At 35.8% G+C, this 19185-nt stretch overlaps 1 protein-coding gene across 5 annotated transcripts in view; it reads right to left on the minus strand.

The window, feature by feature from the left end:
* firrm (fignl1 interacting regulator of recombination and mitosis) overlaps nt 1–19185 on the minus strand; it is a 101652-nt gene that overhangs the window by 57972 nt on the left and 24495 nt on the right. For 4 of the 5 annotated variants that reach the window (XM_069938291.1, XM_069938290.1, XM_069938289.1 and 1 more), the window contains 5 exons: nt 15982–16122; nt 13094–13259; nt 12912–12996; nt 9123–9261; nt 1379–1468 (listed from right to left, as the gene is read on the minus strand). In XM_069938291.1, coding sequence (XP_069794392.1) covers nt 1379–1468; nt 9123–9261; nt 12912–12996; nt 13094–13259; nt 15982–16122 — 621 coding nt within the window. Of the gene's footprint in view, nt 1–1378; nt 1469–9122; nt 9262–12911; nt 12997–13093; nt 13260–15981; nt 16123–17782; nt 17899–19185 lie in introns of all 5 variants that reach the window. The other variant, XM_069938292.1, reaches the window with a different exon arrangement.

The following is a 19185-nucleotide window of genomic DNA, read 5'->3' on the forward strand; positions in this document are numbered from 1 at the left end:
CATGATTTGCTGTTGGACAAAGATTGATCCAGACTGTTAAATGGAAATATAATTTATATTTTCTTTTTAAAATATTGTCATTGAGTTTAACAAAAACCCTTTACACAAGGTATATTAATGATAATTCAAATCATATCACATATCAATTGTAAATTAGAAACATACCCATAATTATTACACAACTCATTTCATTCAGGGCATAAAATTTTATAATTATAATAATTAAGCAATTAAATCATACTATGTCCAAATATAATATTGAAGACAAAAATTATACAAATAATACACGTAAAATTTCCTTATACGGGATTTTTTTAATACATCTCTGATGTGATCATGTGTTCTGTTATATGATCCGTGATCTGTAGTTAAATCCCCTTTACTTATTAGTCTTAATAATAAAAAGGAAAAAAAAATTATCCCTACTCATCTACCCCCTCCCTCTAAACAAGGTTATCTGCATATATTGTAAATATTAATCAAATAATGATCCCAAGACACCAGAGTATCCACCTAGATACTGGTATATTTGAATACAAATACAAAATCCTCCCAAAAACATCCTAAATTATTTGTCATTAAAGATAAAGACATTCATTAACACCATGTAGTACTGAGCTGTACACAATGTAACAATAGGCCTTTTCCCACTGCTATGTAAAATGGGGATTCCTGGGAAATTTTTCCAGGAACCCTCCCATGAACTGGCAGTATGAAAATGTCACCCAGGAAAATTACCTGGGTCTGTGGCCCAACCACTCTGCATTTCCCAGAGGAGTTCCAGCTGCGTGAACAATTATGGGTAACAATGTCAGCCATTGATCCTCCATTGTCATTGAGTTTAACAAAACGCGATATGCTGAAGCAGCCCCGAAAGTGATAGGGGGGCCACTGGCGACGGCCGGCCAGAGGAGGGAGAGGGAGAAGGGGAAGAGGAAGACTTACTCTTACTCCTGTATGTACCATGCCATTGCTGGGGGTAGGATCCCCCTCTAAATTGCTGGGAAAGGACTGGGAGGTCCTGCCTTCCCAGGAATTTCACTCGGGTCTAAGTAGGGTCACTGTTTGCCAACGGTGTGAAATGACCAAATGTATTTTCTTCTCCAGGTAAAACAATGGTGAATGAAGACAACCAAATCATCAGCGATATCATATACAATCCTACTAAAAGAGTTTACGGAATGGGAGAGAATGGAGGGTGCAAAATGAACAAGTCGCACCAATGAAACTAAGTCATGTCCTCAGCAAAGTCACCTTCAAAATCTTTACATGTACCTGTACCTAAAAATTATGATACCCATGAGTATTTCCAACTTTGAATTAACAATGGTGCAATATGTTCAGAAAAATTACAGGTCTTGATGATAGGTTATATTACCTTTATATAGTGCACAAGAGTGCTGGTAAAAAAGCGGCACAGCTTCATGGTCTTTTCAAACAGTTTGCAATCTGTCCCATTGGCATTTCCCTGAAAGAAATACAGATATTCAGAAAAACAAGGTCGATTCTTTTAGATCACCTCACTTTCTGTTAAAAACTAATTACTATAAATTTAAGAATAGTGATTAAAATTAAAGTATGTTTAATAGGAGTTACTCAACATAGCATACATCATGCACAAAAAAGATTTGTTAAGATAGCTCTAGCCGTAGCAAAAAAATGTATTATGTCAACCTGAAAATTGGAAGATAATTTGAAAATACAACAATGGTATATAGAAATGAATAAATGTATTCCATTAGAAAAAATAACATATAGTTTAAGAAATAATATTGAAATATTTGAACAAATATGGGAGCCTTACATGAAACACAATAGAGAAAACCTACCAGGGACATTCACTACCTAAATTAACGAAAGGAGAAGGAAATGAAAAGAATTGACTCAGTGGAATTTCTTGTTTATTTTTATTGAATGACAACATTGTTTGACTGGTTTAATGTATCTTAGATTTTGTACTTTAAATGGATGGGGGGGAGGTAGGGAGGGTGGGATGGGAGGAGGGAGGGGGGGAGAAAATGACACTGTATATATTTGAAAAGGAAAATGTATGTATCATGGTCAATGTGGTTTATGGTGTGAAAAATAAAAAATGTTAAAAAAAACATAGCATACGTCAAGTAATATTATTGGACGTAAAGAATTTGGAAACATAACTATTGAATGAAAGAATATAAAAATTTCTAAACAGTGAGGAGAGGGAGGGGATGGAGAGGGGTGGAAGAGAGGGGGGAGGGGAAGGGTGACCAGGCCAAGGGGCGCAGGACCGAGAGGGGGCCGAGTCGAGAGGGAAGCATTCTAAAACTAGCAATCAGCCTTCGACTGTTCAAGAATATGTCTCCTCAAATTTGGGGAAAGGAGGACAGACCATGGTCAAGACTGTCATTTTAAGCACACAATGTAATCTCCATTGACACCATTTGTCTAAGGTGAAAATTTCCAAAATGGATTATATTATCTTAAAAGACAATACACACATCGGAGGAGTCACGTGATGGAGTAGTGGCCGGTAGGGGAACTCCAGCCCTCTCCAGAAAAGTTAAAAAAAAAAGAGAAAAAACAAAGGCACAAACATAGAAACCACAACAAAGTGAAAGTGAAAGTGTGGAGAAAATGGCAGCGAAGAAAGAAAAACCAAAGACAACGGGGAGAAAAGAAGAAGGAAGGAAGTCAGAGGAGGAAGGTGAAGGCCTTACCGGTACGAGGAGGCCCGCCGTGGAGAGAGAGGCCCGCTCCCTGAGATCAGTGGAAGCCCCGAATCGGAACTACAAAAATGGCTCACGGAGCCAAACAAAAGTGCGAATCCTTGCGCATGTGCAAGACAAAAATAACACTGACGGGAGGGGGGACCAGCTGAGGAGTAAATCTCCACAGCTGAAACAGAAAACTACAACACAACAGCAAGACTCTCAACAGGAAAACATAGAAAATAATGAGAACAAGAAGAAAATAAAAATAAGAAATCAAAGAAACAGATGACCAACCCAGAGGAAGAAGACCAACACCAAGACACTGTTAATAAAAATAAGAAGACCAAAAATACCCAACAAAATAAAACAAACAACCCAACAAGAAAACCAGAAGAGACAGAGGTAAAGGACACAGATCCTGGAGTGGACTCAGAAGAAGAGGAGGAAGAACACAGAGAAATGGAAGATGAAGGGAAGGGCAAGTACATGGATATATATTTTTTTAAAGAATATATGGAAACAGTAAAAGAATGGCAGTCACAAGAATTCAGTGAAATAAAAAGAAGAATAAAAAGTACAGAAGAAAAAATGAATAGATTAGAGATGATCATGACAGATATAGGAAAAAGAGTAGACAAGGTGGAAGAACGAGAAACAGCCATGGAAATGGAAGTAGATGACTTAAAAAAGAAATTAGAAGAATCTGATAAAAAAGTTAAAGAAACACAGGAGCTGTTAGCTCAGAAGATAGATATAATGTAAAATTATAATAGAAGAAACAATATAAAGATAGTGGCCCTTAAGGAAGATGAAGAAGGCAAAAATATGAAAGAATTTATAAAAGAATGGATCCCCAGGGTCCTAGGAAGACCAGAATTACAGGAAGAAATGGAAATAGAAAGGGCACACAGAACATTAGCCCCGAAAGCACAGCCACAACAAAAACCAAAATCCATTTTAGTAAAATTCTTAAGATATACGACAAGAGAAAATATATTGGAGAAAGCAATGAAGAAAATAAGAGAAGACAAAAAGCCACTGGAATACAAAGGTCAAAAAAATTTTTTCTATCCAGACATAAGTTTTGAACTCCTGAAGAAGAGGAAGGAGTTCAATGCAGTAAAAACGACCCTATGGAAAAAAGGTTATAAATTTATGTTAAAATACCCAGCGGTACTTAAAATAATTATTCCAGGGCAGCAAAGAAAGATATTCTCGGATCCGGAAGAAGCACGAAAATTTGCAGAACAACTACCAAACAGACAGAGAGATGAAGATATGTAACAAGAACAAAAAAAACAACAAACTATGTGTGTATGTATATACACATACACACAAACACACACACACACACACACACACACACACATATGTAAAAAATAGAGTATAGGTAAGAACTAAGAAGGGAAAGAAAGGGAAGAAAGGAAGTAAGGAGGGAATTAAGAGAGTGACCTTTGTTATATATGAAGATTAAAATCTTTTCTGGGGGAGGTTGGGTGGGGGAAAATAACAGTCACTGCGAAATCAGTTGATGCTTGCGAGAAGATTCGCAAATCCAAATGGAGAGGGGAGATGTGGTTGCCCGACAAGGGACAAAGGGCAACTCAGAAAGGGGAAGGATTATTGGGGTTAAAGGAATTTTAGATATGAGAATAGTGGAAATATTTTATGTTTTAGAAATGCTGTCTTATAATGTGTTCAAAAAAAGAAAGCAGAAATGGATAAGAAGGGAAGGTGGTGATAAGGAAACGGAAAGGAAAGATAAACAAAGTATGAAATGACTATATTGAACTATATGACTTTAAATATTAATGGAATACATAACAAAATCAAAAGGAAGAAACTATTAAATTTACTGAAAAAAGAAAAAATTGAAAAAGCATTCGTACAAGAAACACATCTAACTGAAGTGGAACACAAGAAATTAAAGAGAGATTGGATAGGACATGTAACAGCAGCATCATATAATTCAAAAGCCAGAGGAGTACCTATATTAATCAATAAAAAAGTACCAATCAAAATAGAAGAGGAAATAATAGATCCAGCAGGAAGGTGTGTAATGATAAAATGTCAGATATATTCAGAATTTTGGAATTTACTCAATGTATTTTCATCTAACGTAGAAGATCAAAAATTTATGCAAGATATCTTTTTGAATATAGCAGATACGCAACGGAACATACTAATAGGAGGGGATTTTAACATTAATTTGGACTCAAACATGGATAAAACTGGAAAAAAAACAGAAAGAACAAAGTAACCAAATTTATAATTAAATCGATGCAAGAAATGCAACTTTTGGATATAAGGAGGAAACAACACCCAAAGGAAAAGGAATATTCATATTATTCGGGTAGACATAAAACATACTCAAGGATAGACCTATTCCTGTTATTAGCCCACATTCAAGGGAGAGTTAGGAAAACGGAATATAAAGCAAGACTATTATCGGACCACTCACCCCTGTTATTGGCAATAGAGCTAGAGGACATCCCACCAAGAATGTATAGATGGAGATTAAACTCCATGCTACTTAAAAGACAGGATTTTAGAGAATTCATTGAATGACAAATTAAAATGTACTTTGAAATAAATACGGAATCAGTGAAAGATAAGTTTATACTATGGGACGCAATGAAAGCGTTCATCAGAGGGCAAATAATAAGTTATGTAACTAAGATGAAAAAGGACTACAATCGGGAAACAGAGCAGTTGGAAAGGGAAATAACAAATATAGAAAAAGAATTAGCAATAAAGGAAGATACAACTAAAAGAAGAGAATTGGCAGATAAAAAAATAAAATATGAAACACTACAAACATATAAGGTGGAGAAGAACATAATGAAGACAAAACAGAAATATTATGAGCTAGGAGAAAAAACGCACAAAATTCTAGCGTGGCAGCTTAAGACAGAACAAACTAAAAGAATGGTATTGGCATTAAGGAAAAAGGACAAACAAATTACATATAATCCAACGGAGATCAATGAAAACTTCAGGGAATTCTACGAGCAACTATTTCAAACTGTAAACGAAGGGAAGGAAGACAAAATAGATGAATTTCTAACTAAAATTGAACTACCGAAATTACAAACAGAGGAGCAAAATAAATTAATAAAACCATTTCAAATAGAAGAATTACAGGAGATATTAAAAAAAACTACCGAACAATAAAACACCAGGAGAGGATGGATTCCCAATAGAATTCTATAAAACATTTAAAGACTTATTAATTCCTCCCCTCCTGGAAGTAATCAACCAGATTGATAAAACACAAAACATACCAGATGCATGCAAAACAGCAATAATTACAGTAATACCAAAGACAGGGAAAGATCCACTTGCACCAGCATCATATAGACTAATATCTCTACTTAACACAGATTATAAGATAATAGCTAAACTATTAGCAAACAGATTGGCCGACTATGTACCAAAAATAGTAAATCTAGACCAAACTGGATTTATTAAAAAAAGACGAACAACAGACAATATCTGTAAATTTATTAACTTAATTCATGCAGTCGAAGGAAATAAAACTCCAACAGTAGCGGTTGCTTTAGATGCAGAGAAGGCCTTTGACTGAGTAGAATGGAATTATTTATTCAAAGTACTACAAAAATTCAGCCTACCAGAGAAATATATTAATTGGATTAAAACATTATATAAGGGGCCATTGGCGAAAGTGACAGTAAATGGATATATATCAAAACAATTTAACTTAAGCAGATCAACAAGGCAGGGATGCCCACTAACTCCCTCACTGTTCGTGTTAGCTATAGAACCACTAGCAGAACTGATAAGAACAGAAAATAAAATAAGAGGGATAAAAATAAAAGAAAAGGAATATAAAATCAGTCTATTTGCAGATGACATTATAATATACTTAACAGAACCAGAAATATCAATAAAAGAATTACATAGGAAATTGAAGGAATATGGAGAAGTATCGAGGTACAAGATCAACGCAAATAAAAGTGAAGCAATGCCAATGAATAATACGGATTTCACAAAGTTTAAGAAAGAATCGCCATTTAGATGGCAAACACAAGCAATGCAATACCTAGGTATACAACTAAATAAAAACCTCGGCCATCTATATAAACTCAATTACCATCCATTAATGAAAAAATTACAAGATGACTTAGAGCATTGGAAAGACTTACCACTAACACTGATAGGAAGGATAAACTGTATTAAAATGAACATTTTCCCAAGGATACAATACCTATTTCAGTCATTACCAATACACCTAACAGAGAAATTCTTCAAGGAGTTAAAGAAAATAATAAGGAAATTCTTATGGAAAGGGGGGAAACCAAGGATAGCACTAGATAAATTAACAGAATGGTACAAACAAGGAGGCTTACAACTACCAAACTTTAAGAATTATTATAGAGCCGCACAATTAAGATACCTATCAGATTTTTATCAAACAAGGGAAAAACCAGATTGGACCAGATTAGAACTAGATAAAATAGGGGTGAAGATACCTGAACATATACTATATAAATGGGATGAAAAATTGGTGCAACGTAGGAATTCACCGGTATTGCATCATCTGCTCAACATTTGGAAGAAGATTCATGTAGAAAGGAATAAAACAAATTACTAACTACCAAAACTAATATTGACGCAAAATCAACTAATCCCTTTTGCAATAGATAACCTTTCCTTTAGAGAATGGGAGAGAAAAGAGATCAAAAGAATAGAAAATTGTTTTTCGGGAAATGAATTATTATCCTTTGAACAAATGAAGGATAAATATAATATAACTCACGATACAATGTTTGCATACTACCAACTGAAAACCTACTTGAAGGACAAATTGGGAAACAGTCTGAGGTTACCAGAAGGAAGCAATTTTGAATATGTGATTACAGACAATGATAATTTAAAAATTTGTAACAAACATGTACATCAAACTGCAAGAAAAGGAGAACGAGGAAACAAACGGTAAACCTAAACAAAAATGGGAACAAGATCTAAACATAAAGATAAAGAATGAAACATGGGAGAAGCTATGCTCCGGAACTATGAGAAATATAATAAACACGAGGTTACGCAAGATACAATATAACTGGATACACAGGCTATACATCACACCTCAAAAGTTAAATAAATGGGACCCAACAGGATCAGACAGATGTTTTCGCTGTAAAAAGGAAACGGGAACAACAATTCATGCAATTTGGACATGTGAGAAAGTGGAAAAATTTTGGGAAGATCTAAACCAGATATTAAATAAAATCACAAAAAGCAATATACCAAAAAACCCAGAGATCTTCCTCCTAAGTAATATAAGAAACAAAGAATTTGGACTCGATTTGGATGGAGCACAAAAAAGATTTGTTATAATAGCCCTAGGTGTAGCAAAAAAATGTATTATGTCAACCTGGAAATTAGAAGACAACTTGAGAATACAACAATGGTACATAGAAATGAATAAATTTATTCCATTAGAAAAAAATAACATATAATTTAAGAAATAACATTACAATATTCGAACAAATATGGGAGCCATACATGAAACACAATAGAGAAATCCTACCATGGACTTCCACCTAAAATAACAGAAGGAGAAGATAACGAAAAGAACTGACTCAGTAAAATTTCTTGTTTATTTTTATGAAGTGACAACATTGTTTAACGGGTTTAATGTATCTTATAGATTGAACTTCAAATAAATGGGGAAGGGGTGAGGGAGGGAGGGTAGGGAGGGGGGAAAACAACACTGTATATATTTAAGAAGAAAAATGTCTGTATGTATCTTGGTCAATATGGTTTATAGTGTGAAAAATAAAAAAATTTTAAAAAAAAGACAACACACACATCTTTACGTACAACCCAGTTTTACATCTCACTAAAATTTCAAGTCTGCACTTGACGAGTAAATGAATGAAGTTATTTGAGCTGCACAGTACTAAGTTCTGTTCAATCTGGCATGATCATGTACTGATACCCACTGCCAGCTGTTTACTTTTTCCCACTGAGACACTGCTACTAATGGAGAAACCTTGGAAAATGCCTCCTGAAACAATTGTCTGTTCACTTCTACAGGGAGTGTACATTAACTCATTGATAGTTGAGTAAATAAGCATCAAAGTTATTGGACTTGCTGATTCATGCAGCAACTAATATGCAGTAATACTCCTGGCATTCAGCATGTATGGGGATTGGTAGATGCTGGATAATTGAATTTCTGGATTGCTTGAGATTGTGCATTGTATGATTGGCAAACTAACTGCAAGGTGCGCCAATTTTAAACTTCCGTATTTTTTACCTATTTATTTTGCGCAATTTTTTTGCTGGATGTTTAATTCCAGATAACGGGAATTTTACTGTGCCATTAACATATCCCCATTCACACTACATTGACTCACTCCTGGACAAAATAGTTTTATATATTAAAAAAAGAGAATTAATAATTACCACCAATGCAGGCTGGTTCATTTGTTCTGCTAAATGCAAACACAAATTGAACGAATACAGAATATCCTCACAAAGACCACCAACAATTCCATCATGTGGCAGCTTACTCTCAAGCACTGTTCGATGCTTCACACTTATTCTGAAACAGAATTTCGAATTATTACAAACAAAATCTGATTTATAACTATACTGTAAAACCATGTTTTGCTAATAATCAATTGTTTCTTTTAAACTTTATTAAAAATTTTATGACATGAATAAAATAAAAATTACATTTAAAGAAATAATAATAAGATAATAAAAATTAGAATACTACATCATTAAACTACACAAATTAACCCCCCCAATAATTATAACACAACATTAATCATCTAATTTAAAATTAGTCCAACCCTCCCCCCAAATTAAAGAGTGAAGAATTAATTAACAATATTGTAAATAAAATAGAAAAAACCCGACTTACAAAAAAAGGATAAAACTTAACAACAACAAAAATTACTAACAACAAAAAAAAATCAATACTAAAATAATACCCTTAAACATATATTTAAATCAAACATAATACATGTATTTAACAAATGAAATCCACTTTAAAACTAAGTTCAAATATTAAAATCATATATCAACCACATATCTGTTATTCAAAAAAATCATAATTAATAATACATAAATACAGAATTTCCATTTATACCAATTTTCGTTTATAATTCATCGAGAGAACAAAAACATCCCTTAGAAAAACAATCAGATAAACTTTTTATTCCCTTTCCCTCCCCTTATATAAAAAAAGAAAAAAAAAAAGAAAAAAGTTCAAACTCTTATAAAATTCTCCATATTCTTCATTTATAATATCTTCAAAATTCTCTATCGAAATTAACTTAATTTTATTAAACTCTTCTCCCTCAATGTATTTGTACTTAATTTTCTTCTTTTTCTTCTTATCACCTTTCCCCTCATCTTCCTCTTCATCTAATTCAACATCCTCAATTTTTGACTTATTATCTTCTGTGACATCATCCTCTTAAAAAAGAAAAAGAGAAAACCCCCCCAAAAAAAAGAGAAAAAAAAGGAGAGAAAAAACCCCTCCTAATTCTCTCTCAATTACAATCAGAAAACAAAAAGAGTTAAAAAAAATTATTTATTTTTAAAAAAAACCTTCACTTCTTAACCCAAAAATTAAAAAAAAACAGGTCGGAGGTCACAACTACCTCCTCCTGTTTAAACCGCCCAAAGCGGTAACTCCCCCAAAATATTGGGTGTGAGATAACTCACAGGTAGCTGATGACTTCTGGAAACTAGTGCCCACCTAGTTCCCTCTCCCAACTCCCATTTCATTAAACTCTCATCATTATTTAAACTATTTAAACTCTTCTCAAAAAAAAGATAAAAGATTTATTTTTTAAAATCAACATTACCACTTCGGTCACCATTGCTTCCATTTCTTTTAAAAAACTGGATCCCACCTTACATCTCTACTCTCTTTGGAGACCTTGAAGGACCTCATCGTTCCTGAAACTGCATGATTGGTAGAGACTGAGCAAAGTCCATAACCTCTTTAGGATTGTCAAAGAACTTTGGCTAATTTCCATCCTAAAAAATCCTCAGTACTGCAGAATACCTGAATGTTCCCTTATGTCTTTTTTTCCCACAACCGTTTTTTCACAAGATTAAATTCGCGTCGTTGAAACATAATTTCTTGACTCAAATCTTGATAGAAGAAAACAGGATTATTCTGAACCATCAAAGGAGATCTATTTTGCTGGGCATTTCTAATAGCCGTACGTAAAATTGTCTCTCTGTCACAATAGTTTAAACAACGGATCAAAACAGATCTTGGATTCTGTCCTGAAAAAGATTTTCTTCTTAAAACTCTATAAGCACGTTCCAGTATTAAACCTTCAGGGAATTTATCCTGTCCTAACACTCATGGAATCCATTCAGTAAAAAAATTTCTTGGATCTGGTCCTTCTATACCTTCTGGCAAACCAACAATTTTCACGTTGTTCTGTCTAGATTGATTCTCCAAATAATCAACCTTTTTTGCTAAATTTTTATTTTGGATCTGCAGTGTTTCAATTATTCTATTTTCATCTTGCAGTTGATCCTGTGCATCGACTAAACCTTGATCACACATTTCAAATCTTTCAATGGTTTCAAGCTTAAAAGCTCCATTAATGACTTCCGCCATCGCATTAATCTTGGAAATAAACGGGTTCACAAAATTAGCTAAGTGACTCGATACAGAATATATCTTATCTTCAAGATCCTTAACAGACATTTCAACAGAAGTAGATTCAGGCATAATGGGGTCTTGCTGTTCCTTAGAGACCACGGGATCTTCTGTCCCTTCCCTTAATTTAGTATCTTTTCTAGCAGTTTGACTTCGTATAAAAATCCCTTTCAAAATAAAAAATTTTTAAAAAATTTTAAAAAAAAAAGTCCCTCCAGCAATGCCAGGAGACTGAAGATCAGGGTTATCTTTAAGCCAAATCTCTTTAATCATCTTCACTGAATCGATGTCTGGAAAAACCGTTGTAATTGAAGATGCATTTTGCAGCGCCACCACTACAGCAGTCGAATGACAACTCTTTAACTCTCCAGCTGGTGGCGCCCCAGCTGATTCAACTGTCAAAGCCTCAGCAACAACATCTGCAGTGGCCACCGTGCGAAACACTGGCACCCGTCCAGCCCCTTGTTCTGAAAGCTGTTGAGTGCGACCTTCAGAGAGCCTCACCAGCTTAAAACGAAGCTTCAATGCCGAACTCTGCACGTCCTCCTCTGGATTCATTCTACGTTGAGTCCTGGCTTCTTGTCAACAAGTAGGCTCAGACAATTTCGGAAAATTTAGTTTTTTAACAGTCTGTGGATATTTTCTTTTACCCCTTTTTTTGCCTATAAACCATTAGGCACTAATCCAACACCTCTTATTATTTATAAACTTTTAAAAGAACTTTAATGGGCACTTAAAGACAAAACAATAAATCAGAGTCAGGAGAGGTCTGGAAGGCACGTCTGTTCCCTACGCCATCTTGCCACGCCCCCCGCCCCCCCCCCCCCGCTAATAATCAATTGTGAAGGAATTACTGAAATCTTCACAAAATGCTGCTGCACGTTTTTTGAAAAATTAGCCCCCTAGCAGGATTGTTGTGCAGTCTTTCATGATATAATCATAATTGATTGACTTCCACATCTTTTTCAAAGTTCAAATATATTGTCAGAATACATGCATGACATCACATACAACCCTGAGATACTTCATTCTGCAGCTCAGGCTTGGTAATCGCCATACCAGTAACTGCAAACTGTACTTCAAGAACAAAATGACTGTGCAAATGCAGATGTAGGTATAAATATACAATCAGCAATGAGTCTATTGTTCAAGATCCTGATCGTTGAGGAGTCGGAACTATTCCTATACCTGGTGGTACAAGTCCTGTGGCACCTGTACCTCCTTCCTGATGGCAGCTCCGAGAACAGAGCATGTCCTCAATAGTGCAGATCCTTGCTAATTAATCCTGCTCTCTGATGCTCCATGTAGATATTCTCGATGGTGGGGAGAATTTTGCCTGTGATGTACTGGGATGAGTTCATTACATCAAATGTCAAAATATGGACAATATTTAAAATGTACAAGAATTAGTGCAATCATTTCTGGAAACACAGCTAGAATTGGCTGTCAAAATAAATATCTTCGTACATATCCTAAAATTACTAACTTTTATAACCAGGAATAACAGAAAATTAGGAGGTAAAAAAATTATTTCCTATTATTGTATAACCTGTACTTACTTAATAAGGAACTTCCATGTGTTAGCATGTAGAGCATGGTCCATCTTCGAAATGACTGAACAAATTTCCAAAACACTGTGAACCACTGGAAAATGGGAGATATTTTGAAATATGCATTCACATAATAGATAAGATTAATCTTGCAGATATTGTACTCAAAAAAGAAAATATTCCAAACAGACCTGTCACCATAGATGCAATATCATTTTCAGTGCTGGTCGCAGATTCCAGAACTATCCGATCCAGTAATACCATGAACTGTTTTTGAAGGGAATATGCTTCCTTAAATAAAGACTGCAACATGTGTGCAACCAAGTGCCAACAACCACTGTACAAGGTCTCACTGTCCTAAATGCAGTTTAAAAAAAACAGGTTAGCAACTTAGCAGAATAACTGCAAAGAATCAGGACGTTCATTTCATACTGCAAATTAGCTTTAAAAGACCATGAAACAAAATAGAAATTAAGCTCAGAGTTCAGGACTATATTAGTGGTTGCTCAGGGAGAAATTGGGAACATAAGAACTACAGTATACTTCGGCATATAAGTCAAGTTGTGAAACCCAAAAAAAAAGCTCCAAAAAATGGGGTAGATTTATTGTAAATGTCTTTTCTGCACTCGACATCCATGTATTCCATTCCTCGTGCACATGGTCTTTGAATGGCTTGTTCAAACAGTCATCAAGAGATTGCAATATAGACGTCAAACCGGCAAAGATAACCAAGTATTATGTAGTTCTAATCTACATTTAGTCTTCTCAGTTAAGTGGCTACGAAACATATCCCAGACCAGCAAATTTCATTTTTTGCGTAAACCGCCTGGCTGCCTGTTCCACACACTGACTATCCATAGTTTTACACCATTTTCATCCATCCATCCTTTTTCATGAAAATATACAAAAATACCTGTAAGGAATTTCATTTTCAGTTTAATTTTGCATTTGAAGATTACCATGGGTCTTAACTTTGTACCATTGGCCATGCACAAGAACACCACAGTAAGCCTGGTCCTTTCGTGGCCTACACTTCTAGTTTGCATAGTTTTAACACCTTTCCATTCCACTGTTCTATTGCCTATTATTTCAAAATTCAGATTTCCAATATTTGCCAATGCCAACTGGTGTTTCTGCCAGTTACATGTAATAAACTGGTGAAAACGTACAACTTTATGATCAAGATCTTTTGGTAGTTTCTGTGCAATTTTTGTTTTTTGGCATAATACCAGATTTTTCCTGTTCCTGAAACCATTGCACCAGCCTAATGTAGCCTCAAAACCATCACTGAGGTCTGGGTATAACTTGGTCCACTGCAGTGCAAATGTTCTCATTTTATTTTGAGTCACTAAGTAATTATTCTTGCCTCTGTTCATGTACCCATTCTGCAATGCGATTTTCCAACTCTGGCCAATGCGTGATTCCTTTTCTCAAAGAACATTGCCTTTTTGGTATTTTTCTTAAAGTCTCTTCTTTCTTCCTCCAATCTCTTACCAACTTCTCAGCACATCAAATTTTCTTGCGGCAACACAGTTATTGGTTTTCTTGGCCATTTCTATCACTTTCAACTTAAAGCTCGCTTCATAATTTCATCGTGTGGTGCATTGTGTCGATAGACCCTCCATGATAGCAATCACCTCCAGCCAATGCCCAGTAGATCAATCTACATGATCTATGGGAGTGGATGTATTCGCCGGTCAACAGCCCATCTCAGGCATCATGAGCTTTGAGGGTTGACATACGCCAGTCAACGGGGCACTTCAGGCAGCCTGAAAATGGGGGGTTGACTTAAATGCTAGATATACCATAAAACCCTTAAAATTAGGCTGAAAAAGGGTCAACTTATATGCTGAAATACATGGTAACTTCTTGGTGCAGAGATAAAACTCTCAAGCTTCTGACACATTGTTCAGATGCTAACACTCTTCCCTCATAGTCATAATATCGAACTCTCCTTCATCATCATGGCTAATGTTTTTACTACAATACTGAAAAAAAATGCTGAACCAAAATGACCTTTCTCCAAAAGGTTAAACTTTGCTTTATACAAAGGATCCCATTGGACATTGAATAAAATGTAGGCTACACACCTCCGAGACAAACTTTTATCCTACAATTTAACATGGGAAAATTGAAGCAATCCAAACATTCTTGGAATATTAAAAATGTGAATAAGTGTATAATAATATAATGGTTAAGTTACCTGAATAGTAGCCAGAGTTCTGGACAATCGACCAAAAGCTGTGCGTTAAAATTCCATTGCACAGCAGAAATATTTATATTCAAGTAATTAAATAAATGTGGAATTTGAATAAAACATTCAATAACATAAAAAATGTAAAAAAAAAAATCTGATTCATGAATGTTCAGAGCAGGAAATATGCCATTGTTAGTCGATTTGACCTTTATGCTACTTCAGGACCACCTTGGTGCTTAATTTTATTCTTCATCCCTAATTGCCTCAGATCAGAGACAATTAGGGATAAAGAAAAAGATCAGTGAATTTTTTAAAAATCTTCCCAGAACAAATAAATTAAAAACAAATGCAAACATTTCTTTCCAGTTATTGTCTTAATAAAGATGGTTGATATTTGTCATTATTGACCATCTAGATTCATGATTTAAAAAAAAACTCTTGAACTTCCCCTTGGCACACTAATCAGGGACTGATGCACCATTGCAAGTCACTTTTTTGCACTAGGATTATTGTGAACATTTGTTATCTATCTTATGTATTTAATGTCTTTTAGAATTTAATTCAATTAGTTTACTATTTTTATAATATTTATTTCTAAATACCTGTTAGGCTGGTGCAAGCAAGAATTTCAGACATATGTATGGACAATGTGGATGACAATTAAACTCATTAATATTTTCTAATATTAAGCAAGATTTTCAGAATCCGCATTAGTGTTCTTCTGATAAAACAAAATCCCCTCCAAGAAAGAAATAGAAAACTACAGCGATGTGAACTGCAGTCAGTTCAAGAAACTGAAATATGCCTCTTATATAGGTAATGAGACATGACTACAAGAAAAAGGTAGAAATTTAAAACAGGGAAGTTTTTCATTTATCTCACCTTGCAGTGACAAAAAGTATTCTTGAGGATGTGAAAAACAACTAAAGATAGTGAACGGATGTTTTCCGAAACTAAAACTTCCTCAAATTTGCACATATGATGCACCAGGTTCATCAGAATCTCCAAAATCTGGATCTGAGACTGTATTGAAAAAAACAGAAATTATTTGAACAGTTTGCAGAAGATAATTCACAAATGTTGACAGATCACAATTTATAGACATACAGCACAGTAACAAGGCCCTTTTGGCTCACAAGCCTGTGCTACCCATTTACACCAATTGACCTACAACCCATAGAACATTACAGCACAGAAACAGGCCTCCAGCCCTTCTATTCCATGCTGAACTATTTTTTTTTGTTTAGTCCCACTGACCCAGTCCATAACTCTCCGTGCCTCTCCCATCTATGTGCCTATCCAAATTCCACTTAAATGTTAAAATTGACCCCGCATTTACCACTTTAGCTGGAATCTCATTTCACCCCCCCACCCCCACTCTCTGTGTGAAGAAGTACCTCATGTTCCCCCTAAACTTTTCCCCTTTCACTCTTAACCCATGACCTCCGGTTTGTATTTCACCTACCCTCAATGGAAAAAGCTAATCTACATTTACTCTGTCTATCCCCCTCATAATTTTAAATACCTCTATCAAATCTCCCCTCATTCTTCTATGCTCCAGGAAATAAAGTCCTAACCTGTTTAACCTTTCCCTGTAACTCAGTTCCTCAAGTCCAGGCAACAACCTAGTAAATCTCTGCAATCTTTCTATCTTATTGATATTGTTCCTGTAGTTAGGTGTCCAAAACTGCACACAATACATTTGGCCTCACCAGTGTCTTACACACATAACATCTCAACTCCTGTACTCAATACTTTGATTTATGAAGGCCAATATGCTAAAAGTTCTCTGTTCAACCCCATCCACCTGTGATGCCACTTTCAGGGAATTATGTTTCTGTATTCCAAGATCCCTCCGTCCTATCCCACTCCTCAGTGCCCTTTTACTGTGTATGTCCTTTCTTGGTTTGTCCTTCCAAAATGCAACACCTCACACTTGTCTGCATTAAATTTCATCTGCCATTTTTCCAGTTGGTCCAGATCCCTCTGCTAGCTTTGAAAACCTTCTTCGCTGTCCACAACACCTTCAATCTTAGTGTCAGCTGCAAATCTACTATTCCAATTTACCACATATCATCCAGATCATTGATAGATGACAAACAACAATGGTCCTAGCTCTGATCCCTTAGGCACAGGCCTCCAGTTTGAGAAGCAATCATCCACCACTACTCTCTGGCTTCTCCCGTCCAGCCATTGTCAAATCCAGTTCACTACTTCACCATGAATATCTGGCATTTGAACCTTACTGACTAACCTCCCATGTGCGACCTTGTCAAAGGCATTACTAAAGTCCACGTTGACAACATCCACAGCTTTTCCTTTGTCAACTTCCCTGATAACCTCCACAAAAAACTCTATAAGATTGGTTAAACATGACCTACCATGCACAAAGCAAAGTTGACTAACCTTAATCAGTCTGTGGCTATCCAAATAATTGTATATCTGATTTCTTAGAAGAACTTCAAATAACTTACCTACTACTGATGTCAGGTTCACCATCCTATAATTTCCAGGGTTACTTTTGGAGTCTATTTTAAACAATATGAGCTACCCTCCAATCCTCTGGCACCACAACTGTGGCTAAGGACATTTTAAATATTTCTGTCTGAGCCCCTGCAATTTCTACACTAGCCTCCCTCAAGGTCCAACAGAATATCTCGTCAGGCTCTGGAGATTTATCCACCTTTGTTTGCTTTAAGGCAGCAAGCACTTCCTCCTCTTTAATCTGTATAGGTTCCATTACATCACTGCTTGTTTTCCTTCCTTCCCATGACTCTGTTCCTTTTTCCTGTGTGAATACTGATGAAAAAAAACAATCAAGACCTCTTCCAACTCTTTTGGCTCCATACAAACCTGACCACTCTGATCATCAAGAGGAACAATCTTGTCCCATACTATCCTTATGCTCTTAATATACCTGCAGAAACCCTTAAGATTTTCCTTAACACTGTCTGCCAAAGCAACCTCATGTTTTCTTTTAGCCTTCCTGATTTCTTGCATTTTAAATACAACTCAAGTACCTCATTTGTTCCATGTTGTCTCTTCTTCCAAACCAGATCCCCAATATCCCTCAAAAACCAAGGTTCCATATGCCTTCTAATCTTGCTTTTGATCTTGACAGGAACATGCAAACTCTGTACTCTCAAAATTTTACCTTTGAAGGTCCTCCACTTAACTCGCACGTCCTTGTCCAAAAACAATTTTTCCCAATCTATGCATTCTAGATCCTTTCTCATTTCCTAAAAATAGGCCTTTCTCCAATTTAGAATCTTAACCTGAGGCCCACACCTTTTCCATAATGAACTTAAAACTAATGACCCAAATTGTGACCCCACACATACTTGTGTCACCTGTCCTCTATCATTCCCAAATAGGAGATCCAATATTGCATTCTCTCTAGTTGGTACCTCTATATATTGATCAGAAAACTTTCCTGAACACATTTGACAAACTCCAAGCCATCCAGCCCTTTTACAACAAGTAGAAAGTTAAAATCTCCAACTATCACAACCTTATGTTTTTGGCAGCTGTCTGCCATCTCTCTACAGATTTGCTCCTCCAATTCTCACTGACTATTGGTCCAAAATACAACCCTAAGTTTCCCATTCCACAGCTCCACCCATATAGCCTCAGTGGACGAGCTATGATTTTTTTTCTCCCTGCCACACCTCCCCATTTAATTCCCCCTGTTCCATTGCATCTAAAGCAATGGAAGCCCGAAACATCAAGTTGCCAGTCCTGCCCCTCCTGCAACCAAATTTCACCAATGGCCACAATGCCATAATTCCATGTGCCAATCTATGGTCTAAGCTCATCTGCCTTTCCTACAATGCTCCTTGCATTGAAATACAGTACCTCTGATTATCCAAAAATCTGATTCTCTGAAATCCTCATTTATCTGAAAATTTAAAAAAATTTCAGATAAGTGAGGAAATCCAAAATCCTTATTTATCTGAAAATTTTTCAAGTCGAACAGACCAGGGAGCTTGGGCTACCAGACAGCAGCACAGAACTCAGGCTGCCGCGAAGGAGCCTCGGGCTCCTAGCAGGAGTCGGGCCTCAGTGGGGGAGCTGTCAGCGATTGGC

Source organism: Narcine bancroftii, chromosome 5 (assembly GCF_036971445.1).
Source record: "Narcine bancroftii isolate sNarBan1 chromosome 5, sNarBan1.hap1, whole genome shotgun sequence".
NCBI classification, from domain to species: domain Eukaryota; kingdom Metazoa; phylum Chordata; class Chondrichthyes; order Torpediniformes; family Narcinidae; genus Narcine; species Narcine bancroftii.